Source organism: Saimiri boliviensis, chromosome 2, assembly GCF_048565385.1.
Source record: "Saimiri boliviensis isolate mSaiBol1 chromosome 2, mSaiBol1.pri, whole genome shotgun sequence".
Taxonomy (NCBI): Eukaryota; Metazoa; Chordata; class Mammalia; order Primates; family Cebidae; genus Saimiri; species Saimiri boliviensis.
Genome location: NC_133450.1, coordinates 121593089 through 121613118, shown reverse-complemented (window position 1 = coordinate 121613118; position 20030 = coordinate 121593089). Strand labels below are relative to the sequence as shown.

Sequence of the window (20030 nt, the reverse complement as noted above, 5' to 3'; positions counted from 1 at the left end):
TGCTTTTACAGCACCTTATTCATCTCTCCGTTTCACACAATTAAGAACTAACCAAATGTTGACTACACAACTGTTCATATTATTACCTCTAATTTAGTTATCCTTTCTAGTGGGGCATAAATCATGTTTTATATGCTACATTGGAGGCCTCTTTTTCTTCCTTTTTCCCTCCCTCTCTTCCTTCCTTCCTTCCTTCTTTCCTTCCTTCTGCAATGATAAACTTTATTTCATTTTTTGGAAAGTATATACTTTCATCCTTATGGAGTTTCTTCCCTCACAAATAAGGAAAACAAGCAGGTAAAAAGATTTTTTTAAATCTGTGGTTTTTACATTGTCAGCTTTTTCCTTTAATTGCTGTGGCCAAATTTCTGTGGTCCTAGCAAACAATTCCCTTGGCCAAATATACTCAGGATGGCAATCCAGGTCTCCACAGCAACATTTAAGTAACTTTTCTGGGCTGCCGATTAGCTCCCTTTTCCCCTATGGAGGTATTACACCTGACTTTTTATACCAAGTGATGATAACACCAATGAGCTCGGCACTTTGTGATCCTCTGTTTCAACGCTAGTTCAGGTAGGTTAGATGGATAGAAACTGGACTGGTAGAGATCAGAACTTTAAGTGGAAACACACAGAGCAGTGAGAGGGATAATTTAATCAAGCAGGAGTGATGAATTAACTGTTATTCAACAGGAAAATTGTAGCAGAGTAACTAACAACCAAAATATAGAAGGCAACAGAATGAGTGGAGTCAAGTCATGATTTCATGTTCAGTATTGGAAAGCTTATTCCAGTGACATTTGCACAGATGTGTTGTGTGCAAAGAATAAAGTCAGAGTGGAAGATTTGAGTCCAGTGCAAGTAAAATGTGAAGCATTTTAGACAATGCTAAAGAAACTAGTTTGGGTATGTTATAGTTTCCTGAACCACAGACAGCGTACAAAGATAATCACAGCAGAAGAAACACGATGTAGTGGAAATAACCTGGATTGAGGAAGCCAAAAGTCAAACACATTCTGGATTTGCCACCAATTTGTTCTGTAGCTTTAGCAGAGTCGTTTACTCTCCTTGCTCCTTGGCTTTCTCAACTCTAAAATGAAAGAATTTTACAATCACTAACAAAGTTTCATTCAGGAAGTAACAATTGACTTCTATGAGGCTTGCTGTATTGTTGATAGCAGTAATAACAATTTTGGGAGCCTGAAGCTCCAGTGTCCATTCCTGTCCATCTTTCTCATACTTTGAGTGTTATCCTGAGCTCTTTCTATCCATCTTTATCTGAGTGATTTCAAACATTGATCTACTTAAAAAAAAAAAAAAGAAAGAAAGAAAAACCCTAGAATTATCATCCTTATTTGGATTGGTGATAAGCTCATGACTTCAATTCATTTCCTATTTATGTTGGTCAGCACAGGAATGAGCAAACTGAGCAGAGGAGAGAGTAAGTTGATCAGTAGGGATCTCTGAAATATTTTTCTTTTCTTACATTCTAGGCTTTGTGGTAGGAGTGTAGGCAGAGGTATGTGGTCTGTGTTAAACACAATTATGAGATTCAGAACACTACAAAGGCAGACTGAGATTTAGTTGCTTATCACAACTAATAATGTATTTTCCTTTTGTAGGAGTGAACTAAGTGGAGAGCTCAACTCTGTCTTTATGAACAAGATCAGATTTAAACACTATTCAACCCTGTTTAAAAAACACTTTCAATGGGGACTAATACAAAGTGTGGTACCTCAAGACTTTAAGCTTTATAGAGAGATAGGACATGAAAGACTGGCCAGAGAAAAGTAGTGCCAACAATGAGTGGACAAACCTGTTTTCCAAATTTTTAGCAACACTAGGAATTATCGAATATAAATCTTTGCTAACCTTAAATATAAAAATCAAAAAGTATTGTTTTAAGGATCAAACAAAAGTCTTATGTAAAAATTAAAAAGGTTTTTGAGGAATCGCCACACTGTCTTCCACAGTAGTTAAATTAATTTACATTCCCACCAACAGTGTAAAAGTGTTCCTATTTCTCCACATCCTCTCCAGCATCTGTTGTTTCCCGATTTTTTAATGATCGCCATTCTAACTGGTGTGAGATGGTATCTCAATGTGGTTTTGATTTGCATTTCTCTAATGACCAGTGATGAGAATTTTTTCGTATGTTTGTTGGCCTCCTGTATGTCTTCTTTTGTAAAGTATCTGTTCTTATCCTTCACCCATTTTTGAATGGGCTTGTTTGTTTTTTTCTTGTAGATCTGTTTTAGTTCTTTGTAAATTCTGGATATCAGCCCCTTGTCAGATGGGCAGACTGCAAAAATTTTTTCCCATTCTGTTGGTTGCTGATTCACTCTACTGACTGTTTCTTTTGCCATGCAGAAGCTGTGGAGTTTCATTAGGTCACATTTGTCTATTTTGGCTTTTGTTGCCATTGCTTTTGGCATTTTGGTCATGTTGACCTAAAAATAGAAATCCCATTTGACCCAGCAATCCCATTACTGGGTATATAGCCAAAGGATTATAAATCATTCTACTATAAGGACACGTGCACACGAATGTTAATTGCAGCACTGTTTACAATAGCAAAGACCTGGAACCAACCCAAATGCCCAACGATGATAGACTGGATAGGGAAAATGTGGTACATATACACCATGGAATATTATGCAGCCATCAAAAACGATGAGTTCACGTCCTTTGTAGGGACATGGATGAACCTGGAAACCATCATTCTCAGCAAACTGACACAAGAGCAGAAAATCAAACACTGCATGTTCTCACTCATAGGCGGGTGTTGAACAATGAGAACACATGGACACAGGGAGGGGAGCACTACACACTGGGGTCCGTTGGTGGAAATGGGGGAGGGATGGGGGTGGGGAGGTGGGAAGAGATAGCATGGGGAGAAATGACAGATACAGGCGAGGGGATGGAAGGCAGAAAACCACACTGCCATGTGTGTACCTATGCAACAATCTTGCATGTTCTTCACATGTACTCCCAAACTTAAAATGCAATTAAAAAAATTAAAAAGATTTTAGGAGTGAGTGGAAATTGGAGACAGTGACAGAGTAACTTACAGTTTCTAGGGGAGCAATTTAGAATTTAAACATTCACTTAAATAAATTGCTTTAGTGGGAAGGTTGCTGATGATAATCACTGTGAAAGAAACTTAATTTATTCCAAGCTGAGTTGCCCTTTATAAATGTAAATGCTATTTATACTATTATCATTCAAAAGTCTAAAAAGGATAATTTGAAGACATGTTGAAGAAACATGATTTACAATGATGGGAAATTCCATAGTGTTCTTTGTTAGATCACTCTTAGAACACTATTAGTATGAAGATTTTCAGTTTGGTTACCACAATATAAACAAAATTTGTTTTCATTTAATGTAAAGAGGACTTCATTGAGAAAGGAATTAGACAGAGTGGGTACTGACGAAAATAGGAAGAATTAGATGTAATGAGTACAAGGGCAGGTAGGCCAATTGAAGAATGCTGAGTGAAGACATGAGCTGAAGTGCATGCATACATGTGTGTGTGTGAAGAGTAAATGCCTTTTGGGAACATGTCTAGCAAAAAAAAATAGTATAGCTTAGAGTATAAGGTGTAGGGAGCAGTGAAGTAACAGTTAGTGAATATTTTGGGAGTAGCTTTGATTCTTAATTTGAGAGTTACATTTTGATAATATCTTTGGATGCTCTGAAGACACTACTTGTGTTATTTTCTGAAAATGTTTACCTTATTGTAAGATTAAAATTGATATGTGCTCACTGAAAAAATGTAAGATAGTAAGAGCACAAAGTGAAACATAAAATTTCCCTCTTCCTTCATTACTTTCTCAGTCCCAGCCCTTGGAGATCATTATTAACAGGCTTTTGTGTATCAATTTAGACATTGTCTATCTACTTTTTATTTTATTTGACTGATTTTATTTTTAAGCCCAGATGAAATGATATAGTGCAGGCAACTGACAACCTCTCCTCTATCCTAAGTACATTTAGATCTACCTCAGTATTATCAATGGCTGCATAGTATTGCACGGAAATGACCTAAGATAATCTTTCAACTGGCTTCTTATTCTATGCATTGAAGTTATTGTCAAGATTTTGCTCTTAGAACAATGGTTTAGCAAAAATAGCAAATGAATGCTATTTCTTTGTTCACTTAGTTCATATGCACACATAGGTATATTCAGGAGTTCCCCTCCCTACCCCAAATGTAGAACTGAGTCAAAGTATATGATGACTTAAAATTTCAGAAGGTATTTCCAAATTGGCAGATGTTTTCTCAGTTTAGGTTCTCACCACCAGTTATGAGTCAGCCTATTTTTCCATTTCCTACCAAGCTCTGACTTTTCTCAAATGTTTACGTATCTGCCAGATGGATGAAACAACTGGTACCTTGCTATTTTAGCATGTGTTTATTATGAATGAGGTTAAATATCTCATTTAAAGGTACACAGAGACTTTAACAGGCAGACTTTAAAGTAGAAAGAAAATTTCTAAATTTTCTGACATTTTTACTCTTTCTTGTTCTGTAGGGCTGAGGGCCTCACAGGGTCGTGGGGTGAGCCTTATGCTGTGCTGAGGCGCAGGATCTGAGAAATAAAGAGACAGGACACAGAAGTACAAAGAAAATGCAGCTGGGCTCGGGGGACCACGCCACCAATCAGTGGAGTCAGGCGAGACCCCAAATGTCCAGAAGCATGAGTGTTTATTGTGTATAGGTTAGGGGGCAGAGCGGTGAGTGAAATCATCTTTAAGGATAGTGATAGGGTCATGAGCAATAAAACATGGGGTCCACCCCCATTAGGTCACCTAGGCCAGGAGGTGGATGGTGCACAGCAAGGGGCCCATTCCCGTGAAGGCAAGGGCTGTGTGCAGTAAGGGGTCCAACCCCATTCAGTCACTGAGGCTTGAAGGTGGGCCGTGCACAGTGAAGAGGGTGCAGTGTGCAATACTTCTATCTATGGGCAAACTACTTCTAAGAAGATTTATAGGAGGTTGCTTTAAGTCACATAGCAGTGACAGAGCTGTCAAGGTTACCGCCACCTTCTGGCAGCTTCCTATGGGTTCTATGGGAAGATGCTTTCAAGCAGCACAGCAGCAAGAGCTGGTAAAGTTCACAGTCACCAAGGCGGCTTGCTGTTCTGAGGGCAGCCTTCCACGGGAACTGGAGCAAGGTCCTACAACTCCTATATCAGGAGGAGTGGCTCTTGCCCCAAGCCTGCCACACAGCAGGTATCTTTACGATACTGAACGCTGCCACCTGGGCCATGGATTCTTGTCCTGGTATAACTGTTTTTCCCTTAAATCATGCTCTGCACTGTGCTCTAGGCATTCCTCCAATTATAAGCTGCTTATTCCTTAATTCATGCTCCGTACTGTGTCCACTCTAGGCATTCCTCTGATTATGAACTAAGATATAATTATAGGTATATATGTAGGGAAATATTCTTTAGGCACTCATACTATCAACTATTATATATAGAGGATTATATAAAGGGATTCTTCAAGCCCTATTTCTATAAACTAATATATGATTATGTAAAGGACTATGTAAAAGGAAATAGCTGAGTAGTAACACTATAAGGTGAGACATTCTTCAAGCCCTAACTGTGCCAGGGTTCTGCTTAGCTCTCATTCCTCGGTACCTATACAGGGGTTTACCCACATTGTTCCCCTTACTTAAGGTTTACACCTCATCACTTTCAGTCTGGTTGCCTTTTTTAATGTCTCACTTTCTTTCCTCCCTTAGAAAATATCTCTCTTAGTCAGAATCTCCTTAACAATACCCATAATTGCATCACTTTTTCTAACACTCATGGTGAGTGCCATGATCTGGCATCCTGTACTCCTATAGTTCTTTTCTTCTTCTGGATAACTCACGTTATCTTCCCAAAATCCATTAAAGTAAGTAAATGAGTTCTTATTCTGTGCAATGAATTTTTTTGGTGACAAAATATACGATAGAGGAATATGAGTTGCTCTGTAACCGAAATTGTTTCCAAATGCATATATCAGCCCTTGTCTAGTTTTCTGACAACATTTCAGTTACTTGTGATTTTGCCAACATCAGTGCTTTTTGTCCTAAATCAAAGTTTCTCCTTACTCTCCTCTTTCAGGTAGCATGAAAGTTATCATAGCTGACAGAGGCAATGGATGAAGCCAATCACTCTGCTGTCTCTGAGTTTGTTTTCCTGGGACTGTCTGATTCGTGGAAGATCCAGCTCCTCCTCTTCCTCTTTTCCTCAGTGTTCTATGTGTCAAGCCTGATGGGAAACCTGCTTGTGGTGCTGACTGTGACCTCTGACCCTCATTTACAGACCCCTGTGTACTTCCTGCTGGCCAACCTTTCCATCATCGATTTGGTATTTTGCTCCTCCATAGCTCCCAAGATGATTTATGACCTTTTCAGGAAGCACAAAACCATCTCTTTTTGGGGCTGTGTAGCTCAGATCTTCTTTATCCACTCAGCAGGGGGCACAGAGATGGTGCTGCTCATAGCCATGGCTTTTGACCGATATGTGGCTATATGTAAGCCTCTCCACTACCTGACCATCATGAGCCCACAAAGGTGCATTTTGTTTTTAGTCATTTCCTGGATTATAGGTATTATTCACTCAGTGATTCAGTTGGCTTTTGTTGTAGACCTGCCTTTCTGTGGCCCTAATAAATTAGATAGTTTCTTTTGTGATTTTCCTCGATTTATCAAACTGGCTTGCATAGAGACCTATACATTGGGATTCATGGTTACTGCCAATAGTGGATTTATTTCTCTGGCTTCCTTTTTAATTCTCATAATGTCTTACATCTTTATTTCGGTGACTGTTCAGAAAAAATCTTCAGGTGGTATATTCAAGGCTCTCTCTACACTGTCAGCTCATGTCATTGTGGTGATTTTGTTCTTTGGGCCATTATTCTTTTTCTATATTTTTCCATTTCCCACATCACATCTGGATAAATTTCTTGCCATCTTTGATGCAGTTATCACTCCTGTTTTGAATCCAGTCATCTATACTTTTAGGAATAAAGAGATGAAGGTGGCAATGAGAAGACTATGTTCTCAATTGGTGAATTATAGTAAAGTCTCTTAAATGTATTTAGAATCTACAAAAAGGCAAATTATAATTGGATTTTAGACAGATATGTGCTAAGTAAGCTATGGTTAATTTAACTCGAATATCACCTTCTACTAATATTTGTTGTGTTGTCTTTTTTTCCCCAAATTTAATCTTGATACCAATCTCTTGACTACTTATATAAGAGATATAAAAATTAAAGAGTGTGGCTACTTTATCTCACCAACATCTTACTCTATATAGGCAAGAACTAACCCCTGTGTTAAGGGAAGAAACTGATGGGAAGTGATTGGATTATGGGAACAACCTGGTTTCCCCCTTGCTGTTCTCGTGATAGTGAGTGAGTCTTACGAGATCTGATGGTTTTATAAGCTACTGGGGTTTCCCCTGCTTGCGTTTACTCCTTCCTGCCGCCTCCTGAAGGAAATGTTTGCTTCCCTTTTGCCTTCCACCATGATTATAAGTTTCCTGAGGCCTCACCAGCCATGCAGAACTGTGAGTCAATTAAATATCTTTCCTTTATAAATTATCCAGTCATGGGTATTTCTTTATAGCAGTGTAGAACGAACTGATACAGCGGGCAAACCAGAATAGAGTCACTGTGCTAAGTGCCACATGATCCAACTGAACTTCAAAATGAGCCTTTTTTAAAACCCACCCCTCAAAACCCATGTTACAGGTAGCCTGAGTCAATAAAATATGAAAATCCCTTCTGTTTTAAGTTTATAAGGGAAGTATCTTTGAAAAGGCCAATCCATTTTTTGTCTCTGATTCTGTTTTCTTCAGCCTATTTCTGCCTACAAGGCCAAGCTCTTCTGCTTAGCAAATGGGGAACACTTGTTCTATTTGATCGACTGAAATATTGCCCAATTAAAGAATCACTAATAAAAGCCAGTTAGATCTTAAAGCTGCAACTTTGTAATTTTGACAGTTGTTAACTAGTTGTTTGGAAAAAAAAATGAACTTCAAGATAAAAAATGTAGCATTTGTAAGAAACAGCTTTCACTCCTAGAAAAGAGGAAATAAAGGAAAGAGGTTAGAACTACTAAGGAAGACCCTGCGGAGGTGAAACTCAAATACCTGAGTGGGGCGGATGCTGCCTGGCTGGCGCTAGTGTCTCTGGGCTCAGAGGAGGGCCTATGGTTTGGAACACAGCCTTGAGGAAGAGGCATCTCTGGCTGGCGCAGGTGTTCCTGAGGAGAGTGTGATGAGCAGAGCTCCTGTAGCATTGTAAAAACTAACTGGATTCAGCTGCTGCTTTGGAAAACAACCAAAGTTGCTGGGTTGATGAGTGTGTTTGGGTAATGCTGATAGGCACAGCAAGCAGAGAGAGGGCAAACAGGAAGAAGCAAGTCCCTCTTTCCATATCCAGTCTTGCAACTTCCCTTTAGTATCCCTAATGGTGAGTCCAAGCAAGGAAAAGCTAAAAAGAAAAAGTTGGCAGATCCCCAACTCCTGCATCATACAGAGTATAGACAGATATGTTGGCACTGAAAGCACATGCAGTTACTTAGTAGGATCGTAGCGTGTTTGAACTTTAAATTATAAATAATTTCAGTCCTTCTTCATTTTAGAAACTCTCAGCTACTAGAAAAGAAAATAATTAGCCCAAAATGATAAAATATGAAAGATCCAAATCTAGAACCTAGAACCCAGGCTGACAGGCTCCTGGTCTTCTGCTGTTTTCTGTCCTTTTAGATCACATTTCCTTAGTTGATAAATCTGGTATTCCACTGGACTGTTACTGTTTCCCTTACATAAGATACTCACCTTGTATCTTGAGTGACTGTCAAATAGAGTTTCAACAAATGCTCCGACATAATTTTCACCTAATCTATTCAGTCCTAATTTACATTTCTTTTTCTAATCCTTTGGGTTGTTTTAAAATAAGGTTTTTATTTTGGAATAACTTTACTATTACAGAAAAGTTACAGAGCTAGTCTGACAGTGACCATATGCCCCTTACCAAGTTTCTGTTTCCCCTAATATTATTACCTTACATTTCCATGGTACAGTTTCCAAAACTGAGAAATTATTGCTGGTATAATACTACGAACTAAACTCTAGATTTTATTCAAATTTCACCGATTTTTTTCATTAATGTCTTATGTTTCAGAATCCAATCCTGGATGTCACAATACATTATGTCTCTTTTATTTTTAATGTTTTTTTAAAATATCCTCTGAGATTTCCGACAATTTCTCAGTCTTACCTTGCTTTTCATGGTGTCACAGCTTCAAGGAATATTGGTCAGATATTTTGTAGAATGTCCCTCAATTTGAGTTTGTCTGAAATTTTTTATTATAGTTACACATGGGTTCCGTATTTTTTAAAAGAATATCCAAAAGATGAAAAGATCTAAACACATGAAATTAGGGAATACATAATATCCACACAGCACCACTAGCGTTGTTAAATTTGCTCATGGTTTATTATTTGATCTTGATAAAACAAGTGACTTTTTACATGTTACATAGGTCATCTGCATTCTTTCTACTTAAGCTCCCCAAAGTTATCTACGGGATTGATGATGGTTTGCTATAATTTCTGAATATATAACAGATTTTTCTTGGGGATATGATTGGGGTATAGATTTTCTTGGCATATAGATTTTCCCTGGGGTTTATTTCAAATCCATCCCATCATGGTTGGATTGTAAAGGCAAGCTGTGTCATGATCGCTCCATGTTCTCTCTCTCTATCTTTCTTGATTCAGTTACTATTTCCTTCTATACAGATGGAATTCTTGGCCTCTCTTTTTGAGCTTCCTAGTCTTATGACTTCAGAACTGATGTTCCTGTTTTAAATCTCTAGTTATGGATAGTTTTCCCTAGGAGTTCTCACTGGAGTGTCTTTGGCAGTATAACTGCCTTAGCCAATTTCTAGTGCCACTATATTTCACCCTCTGGCCTAATTCTGTATGAGTGGGCATTTGAATATTTTGTCATGAATCTTTGATGTGTAATAAGGAAGGAGAAGTAATTGCTAGCATAGCAACATGGACGAATTAATGACTGCTCTTTAAACCCAAAACCTAGGGTTCAGGACTATGTAGAAGAACATGGTCGTTGTGCCTCCCTCTTGGATATTATTTCTAGGGTGGAAAATATTAATTTAGATCAGTCATTTGCTTTATTTGTATTTTTTCTATGCCATGAAACAGTGGTTAATAAAATAATGCTGACTAGTCTAAAGGGCTGATGCCTCATAATGCTTTAAAAAACATGATCATTGTCAGGGATACAATGTAGAGGGTGTCCATGGCAGTGCTGGTTTTAGCATAGGGAAGGTATAATCTTCAAAATATTAAACTGCATGGATATGAACAGATGCTGGCCACAGAGTTGGAGCAAGATCCTGGAGACTCCTGCTGTTCCAGGAATTAACTTTTGGTAGCTGATTCACAAGGAGTTCTGGGGAAGCAACTTAGAAGCAGATCGAACCTCAAATGGCTTGTGACAGTGGCTATATTCTAACAATGTGCAAGTATTTAAAGTTTTTAACAACTGGTATTACACTGGTGTCTTCTAGGTAAATATTAACAATATTGGTATGTGAGGGTTGGAGAAATTAAAAGCAAAGTCGAATACTTACATAATCCAATCAGCAACCCTGAAAAACTTGGGGGTGATCTGATTACTCAAAGGCAGAAAGCGGTGCCTAGCCACCATGGAATGCTCTGCAGTATTTAGAAGTGATATACTAGGATGTACATTTAGCAACATGTACTAAGTGGAAAAAAATAAATAGAATTAGATGTAGAATACTGTTTTATATGTATACACATACAAACAATCCTACATGTTTCATAATAACACAAAATGACAAGACACACTTAAAAACACCAGAATGGTGTTCTTTGAGAGAAAGGGATTGGGAATGGGGAATGGAAATTAAAGGGGATAAGCAAGTAAGAAAAGAGTGTTTGTTGTAAGCCAATGATCATTGCTTGCTGGTCAATTGATAAACGTTTGCTATAAACCAATCATTAAGCACCAAGGACAGAGACATACGATTACACTGAAAGTTGTAAAACCACACAAGTCCTCTTGCTTCCTCTTAATATTTTGAAATCAACCCTTATTCATATTATTCCTGCTTCCTAATGACAGACACAGTAAAAATAATAGAATTATTTCAACAACTGAATTATTTTATTAAAGTCAATAAATATAAGTTAAGCTTCTTTGATTACAGGAAACTGGAAAAGTTGGTTTGAAAAAAAAATGTGAATTAGATAAAGCCTATATCTTCAAAGTGCTTGGTAAAATATATTAAATTTATAACTCGTAAAAGTCACATTATGAAATAGTAAAAACATTTTGTACTCTTACTTGCTTAGTTTATTCATGTATAGATGAAATTGATATTTATAAGGATTCTGCATGATTTTTATGAATCTCTTGGAAAATGGGTATTATTAGCTTATCTAGAGACACTTTTATTTATCATGATAGGATTTAAATTGTCAAAGATTGTGTCCTCTGCAGGGATATGGATGGAGCTGAGGCCATTATCTTTAGCAAACTAACTCAGGAATAGAAAACCAAAAACCACATGTTCTCACTTCTAAGTGTGAGCTAAATGATAACACATGGAGACATAGAGGGAAACAACACACACTGGAGCTTATGGGAGGGTGGAGAGGGGTGGGAGGAGGAAGAGGGTCAGGAAAAATAACTAATGGGTACTAGGCTTAATACCTGGGCGATTAAATCTGCACAACAAACCCACATGACATACATTTACCTATGTAACAAACCGGCACATGTGTCCTGACCTTAGAAAAATAATCCAGAAAAATATAAAGTTGTAGAGATTTGTTTTTCTTAAAGGTTCCAGAGTCATCCCTCCCTCCTGTGACTCATTATCAACATTTCTCCTTTGTTGCTTTGAATATATTTCTAGGAGATAATTTCTTGGCTCATTGACTTGAGAGTTGCAATCCCAGGTCACTATGGCTTTATTTGGTCACTGTTCTCCCGTGAAATTAATTAGCCATTTTTTCCACTTACATAAATATTTTAAGTATGTGTATGCTTGAGATAATAGTCTGTAAATAGCTACAAGGGGAGGATGGCATGAAATTCATAATAGGAGCAAGATAAACGAGATAAACTTCAGCTGCAAGAAAGACTCAGGTAATAGTTTGCTAGCCTGGGGCAAAAAGAAATGTGGTTGTGGACGGGAAATGATCACAGCAAAAGAGTAAACATGAATCATGGATCTGGAGAACAAGAATTAACCTTAGTTTTTAACTAAAACTTAGAAATGACTTGGAGATCCAAAGGTGCAACAGAATGCACTGCAGAGTCTGGAGTCTGCGCTGTGCCTTGGTTCAGGGCAGAACTAAGATGCACGTAAAGTTGTTTATGGTACCCAGAGACCTTTGGGGAAATCTATTAGCCCTGAAAAGGAAGACAAATAGGCTTGTTGTTTTCCTAACAAGCTTGTTGTTTGCTTTATTTCTATTTCTAGAGAAGACCCAAGATATAGAAAGGACAAAAATTCATTGGTTACTAGTCATAAGTGAAGTTTTAAAAATAAAATCCCAGTTTCATGGAATCAAGATGATGAAAGAATAATTGAAAACTTACTTGGAAGAAAAACACCTAGAGTTCTAACTCATCCTGAACAACAACAGCAACAAAAAATGTAGTGTCTGTTAAAATTAGTTGATTGAAGAATGGAGGAATAAACGTAAGAAGTTAAATGGGTAGAGTTTAACAATAGCTGCAATAAATCCTCCTATACTTGTTATGTTTTCAAAACATTGATGATAACTTTTTAGGTCTATACAATGAGAAATTTAGGTAGTGAAACTGAATGATAAGACAAGAGTGACAACGATAAAGGGAGAGAAGATGGATCCTTTGAGGAAGACTAAAGAAATTGAGATGAATAAAACTAGAGGGTACAGATGAGTGATCTTTATTTGCTTTTACTAACATCAAAAATATTAAGTACTTACCTGACAGAGTAGCTGACACCTTTATATCCACAGAGGATGAATTAAGTGGTTATAAGCTTAATTAAAAGGATGAGAGATTTCCTTTTTGTAAAAGAACATTTGGACTTTTACGTTAATGAAAAGCAGGACACAGCCAGGCCTGGTGGCTTTCACCTGTAATCCCAGCACTTCAGGAGGTGGAGGTGGATAGATTAGTTGAGTCCAAGAGTTCAAAATCAGCCTGGCCAACATGGTGAAGCCTCTTCTCTACTAAAAATACAAAAATTAGCTGGATGTGGTGGTGAATGACTGTAATACCAACTACTCGGGAGGTTGAGGGTCGAGAATCACTCAAACCTGGGAGGCTGAGGTTGTAGTGAACTGAGATTGGGCCACTACACTCCAGCCTAGGTGACGGAGTGAGAATCTGTCTCAAAAAAAAAAAAATGGCAAGACACCTTTTCATAATAGCTAAGAAATATATTTTTAAACCTGAAAAACTGACATTTCCTAGATGGGTAAATAAAAGAAAGGCCAGTTACAGGTGATGGGGAGGAAGGCAGCAAACTACATTGCCATGTATGTACCTATGCAACAGTCCTGCATGTTCTTCACATGTACCCCAAAACCTAAAAATGCAATTTTATATATATGTGTATGTGTGTGTGTGTATAAAGGAACTGGTTCAGATCATACTTTCAGATTTTTTCTAGCTCAGTAGGTTTATTAAATGAGAATAATGAATATCTTATTTTCAAAATTTTAAATGCAGTGATTATAAATCTAAGAAGCTGCCCAATTCCAATCCCATGCAACTTCACGTAGGTGAATTTAAACTTAAATGATTCCATCAAATGCTATAGTATCTGTATTTGTTACATTACCACAGTTGTTTAAGTAGTATAAACAGTTGATGATTATAATTTGTGTCATTATAAGTATTGAGAGCCATAGCAAGGCGAGAACTAGGAAACTCAAAACAAAGTATCTCCTAATGGCAATGACCTTAGGACATGGAGGGTCTGGGATGCATCAAAACAATCAAGCACTTAGTACCCAGCCAGTCATCCTGGAAGCTATTCAGCGACCCAAAGATGAATAAATACTCAAAAAATGTGAAGATAAGAAAACAAGAGCTGAGTAAGTTTTTAGATCTGCTATTTGCTCTTTGTATTATTTTCTCATCTTTGCTTTATAAGGGATTATGAAGTAGGAAAATTTTACATTTAGCTCAATTTCTTCCTTTACTCAGTTCTAACTTTCATACCTGTCACTGTTATTCTCCTACCCAGCCTTTCTGCTCTTACTGTCTCCTGAATCAACCCATCCTTTGTCATCCCTCTTGGGTAATGACTTAACTTAAAAATGGATCACTTACTGCTTCATTATTAAAACTCTCGTGTCTTGCATGCATTAGATCTCCACTAAGGAAAGCCAGCTGGTAATTTTTTGTTTGTCTGCAACAGCTTAGTGGAGTATCCTTCCTGTAGCCACATAAGCACAACTAGGGACCTCAATATGTTAAGCTGAAAGAAAGCAACTCCAATGCTGAAGTATGTTAACCTGTAAGAAAGCAACTCTAGTGCTAAAAGGAAATATTTTGGGGCACTGGAGCTTTTAATGCTGCACATGTAGACAAACTCCTACTCTGCCATCTCTTCCCCTTTATCACAATTTTCCACTTAATGAACCATCTTGGTCTCCTGTTGAATTCAATAATTCAATTTCCCCTTTTCTTTTTTCTCATCTATTTCCTGATTTTTAAAATGTATTTAATTCTAAATTAGTGTGTAGGCTCTGTCTTTGAGTAAACTTTACACAGAATCTCATATTTTTTGAATGATGTAACAAATCATCTTTTAGTTTTGTTCTTTTCCTTGCAAAGTAATTAAAAGTGAAGTTTACCATTATTTCTTTTGCTATTCTGAGTTGTCAGGTTTTGCTATTCAAATTTCAGTTTGGAGGAAGTACCACATATATTTTCAGTTCATAGCATATTCTTATTTCTACTTCCTGGAAGTCTTAACAGCATTTTTGCTAGAAGGAAATTTTTTCTCTTTGCGATCAAAAGGATTTATTTTTGTCTTTGTTGCCCATTTCTAGACACGTTTTGGTTAGTGTATAGTTCAGGTCATTAGAATTTAAATGTAAATCATAGAATGATTTGCACAACTCTTAAAATTGTTCTGATAACCTTAGATTCTCATTTATGTTCAATCTCTTAATTTATTTGACACAATTAATGATTTTTTTACCTTTACATCATCTCTAAGGTACAGCATATTGTTAGGCATTTGATAGATACAGCATATATACTTCTTGGGCGAATGGATGAATAAGCCAAAAAAATCTTCCCAGCATTGTTTTTGAGTTGCCTTACCGTCAGTACAAAGAATCAACGTATGTGAAACCTGACCCTACGTGTTTTATCTGTATTTATCTGTGTATGTGTGGAGATAAAGACCAATGCATATTGGATAAAACCCACTGGAAAATTAAAGAAATTATAGTTATAAGAATTCAGATAAAGGAAGAAGTCAGAAAACTGAGACCTCCTGAAAGTGGAAATTGAATTAGAAATAAGCAGAGTGGTTGAGACTCCCAGGTAGTTGATAAATTATAGACTTTCTTCAAATGTTCTTAGGCTTTCTGTGGAATGAAAATCTGTATGTGACACCAAAATTGCATTTACTTTGGTGAATATGGATTCCACAAAACCAAGAATTCTTGTCAATGGTATACTCTCAACCTCTGGAATCATGTCTGGAATCCTGAGCATTCAAGATACTTTTTTGAATTAATGAACAAAAATCATTCAGACAACCATTCAGGAGTTACTTGTATATCTAGCATAACTATTTTTCTAAGAACACATTGCCTGACTAGTGATCATTGTTTTCTTATCACTGATAGTCATCAGTGGTCCATGCTTGGTCCTACATGTAACTGGAGTCAGAAGTCACTAATGTGTAGTTACAGGGCAAAAGTCAGGATGTCCTATCTCTCCCTATGACCTCAATATCTCTTCCACCTTCCTGACAGGCTACTTGAAATCCCTCTGTCAGGTTCATTGCTTTAAGATTTTCCTTTTTTCCCCTAAAACACTTGGTCATAGTTAAAAAAACAAAAAAACCCTGTGTTGTTTGTTTGTTTGTTTTGAGACGGAGCTTCGCTCTTGTTACCCAGGCTGGAGTGCAATGGCATGATCTCGGCTCACCGCAACCTCTGCCTCCTGGGTTCAAGCAATTCTCCTGCCTCAGCCTCCTGAGTAGCTGGGATTACAGGCACGTGCCACCATGCCCAGCTAATGTTTTGTATTTTTAGTAGAGACGGGGTTTCACCATGTTCACCAGGATGGTCTCGATCTCTCGACCTCGTGATCCACCCGCCTCGGCCTCCCAAAGCGCTGGGATTACAGGCTTGAGCCACCGCGCCCAGCCAGAACAGTAAGAATATAACCAGTGTGTATGTGTGTTGTAAGCCACTAGATTTGTAGTAGCTTGTTATAACAGCAATAGTAAACTAATGTAACAAGTATTTACTGTAAAGAACTTTGAATGGGAGTCAAAAGTTCTTGGTTCCATTATACATTTTCCTACCAATTACCTTTGTGAGGCTGAGCAGATCACTCCCTATATTTCTTCCTTTATGAATTGTTTATGAAATATAAATGTTGGACTAAATCAGAAGCACTCCGTTGAACAGTGAAACTCTAATGGTTTATTTCTGACAGTTCTTCATCCTTAAATAACTGTAATGTTGTCACACCTCCCCATGCTGGGAGCTGGCCACCATTCTTTAGTTTATTTCCTGGACTTAATCTCCATTACTCAATCATCATCTTCTTTCAGAGAGCAGATATAGACACTGTCTGGCTCTTTTCACTCAGTGTTTTATTTCTGTCACTTTTATTCACTCCAAGTGTATTTTGATAAAGAGACTGCCTTTATGTGACATGGTTTTTGTCTTAGGATAACCACTGGGTGTGTATATCTACAGTAGAGGAGATTATTTGTTTCAGATCATATATTTTATATAAAAATTGAGATTAAAAAATCTCTTAGAAAATTATTTCTTCTGTTTTGAACCATATTAGAAGCCTTTTATTGACTATTTAAAATGAATACTAAGACCCCATATATATTTTTATGATACATTACCTAAATGTTCCTTGGTTAAGTACAGGATTGAAATAGGGATACTGTGATAATTTCTGATTGGCAAGCTGTTAATATACTATTAATCAAAACCTTACTGAATTAGGAGGTACTCTCCTGACTCCAGTGTCATTCTTCAGTCCCTTTAATTTATGACTTCATTCAACAAGTGTGATACGCTTATTATGTACCTGATTATGTTGTTCAAAATTGTGATGGTGGTGGGAGCTACTCTTAGGGATCAGTCAAGGCTTCTATACCCAAGAGTCTGCATTTTAATTGGAGAAATGGACATTTACATAACTGTAAGAAGCCGAGAATAATAAATGCTAATGGTGCAATGAGAATACAGAAACTTGGGCAGACTGGGAAGATTTCATACATAAGAGATAATTTGGCTGGGATTTTGAGAATTAGATTTTGTGTATTGGAGAATAGAATAGGATAAATTTTGAAATTTTAAAGAATGGAAACTTCTAAAATCTAATCAAGCAATATAAATAACAGACTTTGAACACTGTGTTCTGTGCACGAATAATTGTTAAGTAGCTCACATGACTGGCTGAAATCATATCCATTCATAAAAAATCATAGTGGAAAGTATTAAAGGTGTCCTTATATCTTACCCAAATAGAACATCTGGGACGGATCAAATAAAAACTATTTATCTAACACAAAAGCAGAGGAGAAACAGGTCCAAGGATGGAAGTAATTTAGTAGTAGTTTTGAAGTGCCAAATAGCAGCCAGCTGACCCCTTTAAGTAGAAGTCCAGAATGCATGTGATGAGGGTTATGGGGCTGTGTGAAATGTTAATATGATACTTATTTTCATGGCTGGAGGCTTTATCGAACATGAATACCTGCCTAGGTAATTCTTTCTCATTTTCTTTCTTCCTTTAGCTAAGTAAATGAAAACTGATCCTGGAGTCTGAGGGAATGAATGTAATGAATCACTCTGTAGTATCAGAATTTGTGTTCGTGGGAATCACCAACTCATGGGAGATTCAGCTTCTACTTTTTGTTTTCTCTTTGTTGTTCTACTTTGCAAGCATGATGGGAAACCTTGTCATTGTGTTCACCGTAACCATGGATGCTCATCTGCACTCCCCCATGTATTTCCTCCTGGCTAACCTCTCAGTCACTGATATGGCATTTTGCTCAATTACAGCCCCTAAGATGATTTGCGATATTTTCAAGAAACACAAAGCCATCTCCTTTTGTGGATGTATTACTCAGATCTTCTTTAGCCATGCTGTTGCGGGCACTGAGATGGTGCTGCTCATAGCCATGGCCTTTGACAGATACATGGCCATATGTAAACCTCTTCACTACCTAACTGTCATGAGCCCAAGAACATGTCTAAACTTTTTAGCCACTTCCTTGATCATTGGCCTTATTCACTCATTGGTCCAGTTAGTTTTTGTGGTAGATTTACCTTTCTGTGGCCCTAATATCTTCGACAGTTTTTACTGTGACCTCCCTCAGCTCCTCAGACTTGCCTGCACAAACACCCAAGAACTGGAGTTCATGGTCACTGTCAATAGTGGACTGATTTCTGTGGGCTCCTTTGTCTTGCTGGTAATTTCCTATATCTTCATCCTGCTCACTGTTTGGAAACATTCTTCTGGTGGTTTATCCAAGGCCATCTCCACCCTGTCAGCTCACGTTACTGTGGTCATCTTGTTCTTTGGACCACTGATGTTTTTCTACACATGGCCTTCTCCCACATCACCGCTGGATAAATATCTTGCTATTTTTGATGCATTTATTACTCCTTTTCTGAATCCAGTCATCTACACATTCAGGAACAAGGACATGAAGGTGGCAATGAGGAGACTCTGCAGTCGTCTCGTGCATTTTACAAAGACTTTGTAAATGGGTTGGCTATGGCGATGTGTAACTAAGGATTATTTCTCATGCCAGTTGCATAAAAGATACTATGCAATTTCAGACAAATACTGAAGACAACTCCGGCCATACTGTATGCCTGAAAATGTATTAAATTACGGTAACAATTTCACCACTAAATTAGAAGTGGTGTTATTTGGCACAGTGTGCATCAAAGTGCTAAATATTAAATCTTACATCTTTTGTAGCCTACTACTTTGAAAGACCTTGTTCTAGAAGTGTGCCATGTAATTGAACAAATAACAATACTACATCTTTTTTCTATTATTCTATTGATAGACAAACTACACATTCAGTTAATCTGTTTACTGTCTCTCTTCCCCATCTCTCTCTCTCTCTCTCTTTTTTTTTTTTTTTTTTTTTTTTTTTTTTTTTTTTTTTTTTTTTTTTTTTGAGACAGAGTCTCACTGTGTTGCCCAGGCTAGAGGGCAATGGCACAATTTCAGTTCACTGCAATCTCTGCTCTCTGGTTCAAGGATTCAAGCAATTCTCCTGCCTCAGCTTCCTGAGGGCTGGGATTACAGGTGCCCATCACAATGACTGGCTAATTTTTATATTTTTAGTAGAGATAGTTTCACCATGTTGGCCAGGCTGGTCTTGAACTCCTGACCTCAAGTGATCCACCTGCCTCAGCCACCAAAAATGCTGGTATTACAGGAATAAGCCACTGCACCTGGCCTGTTTAGTACCTAACGCTCTCTATTTTAATTATTTTTGTTCCTAAAGTGTTTACTTTCTATTGCTCCAGTCTCTATATATTTTGCCTCCTTATCAGGCTTCTCTGTCTGGCCATCTGGAAAATTGTTAGTCCTATATTTACAATATTCAAATTTAAAGTTAGAGTGGATTACTAACACTGTTTGTTCTAATCCCCTGAAATTACAAATCCTAAAATCTAAGAGTTGACCAGTGACTAGTTTGCCCAAAGGCACACAGCT

At 37.5% G+C, this 20030-nt stretch overlaps 2 protein-coding genes across 2 annotated transcripts; both read left to right on the top strand.

The window, feature by feature from the left end:
- Positions 1-538: 538 nt before the first annotated feature.
- Positions 539-7320, top strand: LOC101047611 (olfactory receptor 4F6). The gene is made up of 2 exons (XM_003935773.3): positions 539-573; positions 6122-7320. The coding sequence occupies exon 2, from the start codon at positions 6155-6157 to the stop codon at positions 7091-7093; it is 939 nt and encodes a 312-aa protein (XP_003935822.1). The 5' UTR covers positions 539-573; positions 6122-6154; the 3' UTR covers positions 7094-7320.
- Positions 7321-18120: 10800 nt separating this feature from the next.
- Positions 18121-19059, top strand: LOC101047287 (olfactory receptor 4F15). The gene has a single exon (XM_003935772.4). The coding sequence runs from the start codon at positions 18121-18123 to the stop codon at positions 19057-19059; it is 939 nt and encodes a 312-aa protein (XP_003935821.1).
- Positions 19060-20030: the final 971 nt, after the last annotated feature.

Bases quoted from the DNA above. Each gene is read 5' to 3' on its own strand.
- LOC101047611 (XM_003935773.3), top strand. From the start codon at position 6,155: ATGGATGAAGCCAATCACTCTGCTGTCTCTGAGTTTGTTTTCCTGGGA.
- LOC101047287 (XM_003935772.4), top strand. From the start codon at position 18,121: ATGAATGTAATGAATCACTCTGTAGTATCAGAATTTGTGTTCGTGGGA.